At 52.5% G+C, this 6,000-nt stretch overlaps 1 protein-coding gene across 19 annotated transcripts in view; it reads right to left on the reverse strand.

The window, feature by feature from the left end:
- NCAM1 (neural cell adhesion molecule 1) overlaps window positions 1–3,606 on the reverse strand; it is a 345,495-nt gene extending 341,889 nt beyond the window's left edge. For 6 of the 19 annotated variants that reach the window (XM_070473583.1, XM_070473571.1, XM_070473570.1 and 3 more), the window contains exon 1: window positions 3,229–3,606. In XM_070473583.1, the coding sequence (XP_070329684.1) occupies window positions 3,229–3,280 (52 nt within the window). In that variant the 5' untranslated portion in view covers window positions 3,281–3,606. The remainder of the gene's footprint in view (window positions 1–3,228) is intronic. The other 13 variants (XM_070473584.1, XM_070473577.1, XM_070473575.1 and 10 more) reach the window with 4 other exon arrangements.
- Between the last annotated feature and the right edge of the window lie 2,394 nt (window positions 3,607–6,000).

Below are 6,000 nucleotides of genomic sequence, written 5' to 3' on the forward strand. Positions count from 1 at the left end.
AAGTTACAGTCCTTCGGGTCACAAAGAGTGGGACACAGCACAGCTCTACTACATTCCATTAAACTTTGTTCAGAAACATACATTACTAATCGTAAAATGAAAACCGATAAAAAAAAAATATAGCTCACCATAACTGTATTGACAGCAAACTCTGCTGAAACATATCTTAATTCATTTAGAGAATGATATCAATATGTACTATATATATACACGCAAGCTAGCTTTTGGGTAGCAAAGGTGCTCTTTGTTCTTAATCTGGTGCAACTTGTTAGGAAACCAGTCCTGATCACTCCCTGACTCTTCCAAGTTGGCAGGGAATTGCAAAAATTATCAAATAAACGTATGACTTAATAGCCATTCCAGATCATTCAATCAATTTTTCCACAAAACATCTAAAACTGGCATCATGATAAACTCAAATTTGTAATTCCACAACCTTTTACTTTATTACTAAGGCGCAGAAGACACCAGAATGACAGAGCGGCAGCAGACCCGATTCCTTTGGTATATTAAGATGAACACACCTTACATTTAAATCTTCATGTGTTCCCAGTCGTGCACTGACTTAACCACCATTGTCCCTGGAGATGCTAGAATACTGGAGGCAAAAAAAAAACAAGAGCAAAACGTGTGTGTATGTGTGTGTGGGTGGGGGAGAGAGAGGGAGGGAGAGAAAAGTCTGCTCTGTCATTTTTGTTTCTGTCCTGACCCTCTGACTTGAACTCTACATTTTTTTTTTAATGGTGAAAACAATGCTTTAATGGAAAATTATTTCTCTTTGGAAAACCGCTCAACTTCTTTCTTTTGTTAAGCAACCTCGCATGTGTTTCTCGTTCATTCTGCCTTCTCCCCGTCCTCAGGTTACTAGGGCCCCGGAAAGAGGATGCTTTCCTTTCAAAGCACACTGGTCAGAAAGCCACCCATGCCTTGGCAGCCAAGAACATCCAGTCGGGGATTCCCTGGGCGTGTACCTGCTCTAACTCCCTGGGGAATCCCAACACCAAGCGCTACACCCATCACGGGCTTGGAAAGGACAGCTGAGCGACCCCCAGAGCCCCTCAAAGATCAGGTCTGTACGGTCATGCCCCCACCTAGAGGACAGAAGGCCCCAGAATCTCACACACACACTCGCGCGGTGCAGGGAAATCGATCGCGCGCCGGAGACGTACCGACACGACGTGAGAAGGCCTGACAGGGCGCCCCTGGCCAGCGGGCAGTGGGCACAGAACCAGGGGTCAGCCCGGGTTGGCCCCCTGTCGGGAGGCTCGCCCCCACAACCCCGGGCCAAAGCCCCGCCCCCGGCGGCGCCCCCGGCCCGAGGCGCGCCGGTCAGCGCACGCGCGTCGGTGCCCCCAGCCTCTGCGCCCTCCTGGACCACACGCTCCGGCCCAGACGGCTCGGCGTGCGCGCGCGAGCCCGTGTGTGTGTGTGTGTGTGTGTGTGTGTCGCGCGCGCGCGCGTGTGTGTGTGCCGGAGGGGCGGGAGGGATGGTCCAGGCCAGCGTGCAGGAGGCGCGAGTGGGCGAGCACGGGCGGGTCGGGCCGGGAGACCTCCCGGTGACCACCTCGACTCTATGTTATCTCCTCGGAAACTGCGGCCCGGGCGGGGGTCCGGCCACAGGGCGGGGTTCCTCCCGGCCTGGGGTGGGGGCGGTGAGCGAGACCGTTAGGCTGGAGCACCAGGAGACATTGTTGGCAGCCCCGGGCCGCCACCCGCGCCGAAATAAAAAGCCTCTCGCAGCTTCCCGCCCAGCCAGCCTCTCTCTGATTGGTCGCCGGAGAAGGGACCCGTGTTGGCTGGAGGCGGCGGCCGCGCGCGGCTCTCGTGCCGCCCGGGGAGGGGGCGCGTTGGGTGCTCCCCGGCCCGCACTCGGGCCCGGCGGTCTAGGGCCGCTCCAGCGGCGCCTGGCAGCGGCGGTCGCAACACACAGACCCCTTCGCCCGGCTCTCCTCGGGCGCTTCTCCCCGCACACGCCCCCTCCACCCCCCAGCCCAGAATGTCCGCCCACCCCACCCAGCTCTCCGCAGCCCGGTCTCCTTTATTCCCGTCCGTCAGCTCCAAAACGCAAATCCTGGGGTGGGGTGGAGTGAGGCGGGGTGGGGTGGAGTGAGCAGCTGGAGGGGAGGGTGGGCACGCACGGAAGAATCTTCCAGGGAGGCTAGGGTGGAAATACCCCAAATGGGAAAAAATAAAAAAATCACCTCCCTCCCGGCCGCCAAGGTGTTTTGGGCGGCGGCGCGGCCCCGGCCACCCGCGGGAGCATCACTACTGTCTTCCTCCCAGCTCCCTATTGTTCGCACTTTGCCAGGATCGGGAACCTCGCCCAAAGAAAGGAGACTGGGGCGAGGTGTTTCGAGAGGCTACCTGCCATTCTTCTCTTGCACCGTGCAACACGGGGTTCGCGGTGCGTGTGAAGGCACACGCGCGCACACACGCGCGCACACACACACCAGGCAGCCCCGATCACGCCCTCCTCGCCCTCCGCCCCTCCGCACTTCCTCCTGTCAAAACGCAGCGCTCGACCCTCCCATCCCTCCTTGCTCCGGGCCGAGAGCAGGCTTTGCAACTAACCAGCAATTTGGCAAATGAAAAACTAACGTCATATCGACAGGGAGGTGCAATAACGGCCACAGAGCCCTGAGATTCTGCCCATTTCGCCCCATTTTTGCAAACCGTTATTTCTCCGGGGCGGGGAGGCAAGGGGGTAGGCGCAAAGGCGGCGAGTCCCACTTTATTAGACCCGGGGAAATAACGATCGCGGGCGGCTGCCCCGGCCTTATTGTTCACTGTTCGCGGAGCCCAGGCTGAAAACCCCTTCCCCACGGAAGACGAGCCTGTGCGGCTGCACCACAGAGCTACGGCATCCCCCGCCCCGCCGCCCGCTTTCGGGGATGGAGCGCTGCCCATCGCCGGCGCGGCCGCAGCGTCCCCGGGAGCGGACGGTTCGGCTCCCAGCGCCGCGGGCACACAAAGTGGGAAGGGCGGGCGCGCTGGAGGGGCGCCCGGCGCTCGCTGCGCGGGGAGGCTGTCCCGGTCCAGGCAGCCCAGGAGGGCGCGGGGTTCGGCTGGGCTGCAAGGACGACGCGCTCCTTCTTCAGCTCAAGGAAAATGAACACCCTTAGCATTCCACGTAAAACCACCCCCAAATAACAGCGTTCCTCGGGGGACGAGGAGGGGGCAGGGGGCAATGAGCAAATCAAATTGAGAATAATAATTTTGAAAATGTACCTGCAGTTCCCAGGAAAAACAAAGTCCAGATGAGATTCTTAGTTTGCAGCATTGTAATCTGCTGGCCGGGAGGGATGTTCTTGCCGCGGTAAATTCTCTGCCCCCCCTTGCAGCGAGTGTGGACGGCGGCAGAGCAACAGACCTAGGGGCAGACAATTGCCAGGCTGAGTACGATTATTTTTGCAGAATTGTTTCCTGCCAGCCGCTGCCGAGATGCGTTCACGCGCTGATCGGAGAATGAGTGACAGTCCCAGCCTCAGCACACTCGCAGCTCGGAGATCCTTGCGCTGGCCCGGGTTCGCTTTGATGGAACTGGGGATGGGAGCTGGAGGCGGGGGGCGGGGGTGAGAACCTCACTGTGTCCTTCCACCACGCCGGCCACAAATAGTGCCTCACATCAAGGAGGTAAGAGAGACAGGGGAGGCAGATGCGGCCGCCTGCAAAACGTGGCCTGGAGCCGCCGGAGGAGTCGGGCTCTTTCACACGCAGTCTTCCAGGCAGAGCTGGGATTTCTGCTTTTCACAATTCTCCCAAGCCTCCGCGGTCCTTAATGCCGTCCAGCCTTCCTTCATCAGGAAGCTTGGGTACTTTAATAAGTAGTAAATAATAAAAAGGAAATTTTAGGTGTGCGTAGGATTTCAAAGTTGTCAAATCCTCCATTTAGATCTGAAGATTCTTGAATTATAAGAATAGCCTAGGACTTCGTTTTTTTAAGTGCAGGAAATTAGAAATTTGGAGAGGGATGGGGATTGCTGTTGTGGGGTTTGGTTTGGGTTTTGTTTATTGATTTGTTTGATACTGGCTGTGAAGTTTGCTCTCCCTCAGAGAGGCAACAAATCCCAAGGGAAGGAGATGGGAAGCAACTGAAGTTAGGAGAAAAACGCAGATGTTTAGAAGGGCTTTTCAGAAATAACTGAAGGAAAATGTTTTCTTGTTTACAAATGCTGAAATCTGTTATAAACCAAGATTTTTTAAATGTAGGTTTTATGGTATAGGCACTGTATTAAATAGTATTTTCTTACAAGGGCATACAACCTCAGTTCTTAAAGACTTTAATAGAGATCATCACTGAGGTATCAACACTAAGAGTTTCAGTGAATCTTCCAGCTGTATTTTTAATAGAAGAGGGTGGAGGAGCAGGGTTAAAATAGGTATGTTTCAGCACCGGAGCAAGGCTTGAGTGTCTAAGGAACAAAAGGTGAGGTAGAATCAGGAGCTGGCAGTGTTCTGGCTGCTGGACTAGCCTATTAGCCTAGCACAGAGAAACCCTCCCAGAGGAAGGCTGCATGCCTGTGTTCAAAGCACCAGTGTACCAACATCACCATGCACTCCATTTTTCTTCAAAGGTCAGACTCTCCACTGCTGTATCACTCTTTTAAAACCTGTTCTCTGCTGGTTAACCAGCCAGCCTCCATTACTGGAGAGGCTTGCACTCCCCACTCCCCCAACCCCCCACCGCTCCTCCCCCCATCCCCCCACCCCCATGTATTTGATCAGGCCTGCCACACCAACAGACTGAAATACGTGGGCCCCTAAAAAGGGCTTCCTCCCTCAAATCTATCTTTCACAACCTTTGCTTTGTAATAATTCCCTCATACCAACTGTAAATAATTTTAAAATACACAGAAGTGGAAAGAACTAAAAATATCCCCCAAATCCCACAGATTCCAGAGATACCCACAGCTTTTCTAAGTCTTCTGTAAATGCATATGATTTTTACCATTGACATAGTCTAGTAGAACTTTGAATGCTGTTCATTTTCCCTAACATCTCATGATAAGCATTTTCCCAAGTAGCTAAAAACTCTTTTGAAATCTTTTATAGCAATATAATATTTCTTCATCTCCAAAGTTCTTCAATGGTTTTAGCATTGTTGGATATTTAGCTTATGTATAGAGTTTGATAATATAGATAATGCTTTTGGAAGTTTTTTGCTAAATATTTATTGAGCAACCACTGTGCTTAGCCCTGTGCTGGGTACAATGAATTATATAGTTACTGTTGTTGTTTTAATGGTGGCTGTATTGAAGCCAAGCATCTTTTGCTTCAGACATGAGGTTCAGCTAACATGTAAAATTGTCACATTAAACCTTGTAAACTTAAGCGCATAAATATATTAGACTTTTTCCTAAGGAAGAGACTTTGATAGCAGGGAAAGAAGGGGAGAACAGGTCTGAGGGGGCAAGGAAAACAGTGAAGGTTGGGATACCTAAAATATAATTTTTCTGTTTCTAATTTTACCAAGAGTGAGAGACACGCCATTCTCTGCAAACCTCCTTCCCTATAGCCCCTATCTGTGGAATTAAAAGATTCCTCACGATTTTCCCCTAAATGTGCCTATTTTTAGCTTTTCAACACAGGCAGGTGTGGAAATCCTATCTCACTTCAGCATGACTGAATCTCTTTTTTTCTCCTCTCTCCGTCTCTCTCCAGCCCCTCCCTGCCCTGTATGGCTGGTGCTCTCTGTTGTGATGACTCATTCTAGAATTCTGGCCCACAGTCATTCCAGGCCACACTCCATGTGTCTCTCCTGTGTTCTTTTAACAGGATCCGTCACTTGTGTCCAATTCGTCAGCTCTCCACTTGTCAGTGCCCACATCTCTGAGCTCTGGGTGACGGTTCTCTCCTGAACCTCACTTTGAAATGAGACAGAACTGTGTCCCTACTCAGACCTCTTTCCCCAGGGGGGGGTCCCAGGTGGTCAGGTCCACCTCAGTGAGTATCTATCGAGTGAATATCCAGGGCTTGAAGCAGAGGAAGGAGACACTCAGG

This window comes from Odocoileus virginianus, chromosome 10, assembly GCF_023699985.2.
Source record: "Odocoileus virginianus isolate 20LAN1187 ecotype Illinois chromosome 10, Ovbor_1.2, whole genome shotgun sequence".
Classification (NCBI taxonomy): domain Eukaryota; kingdom Metazoa; phylum Chordata; class Mammalia; order Artiodactyla; family Cervidae; genus Odocoileus; species Odocoileus virginianus.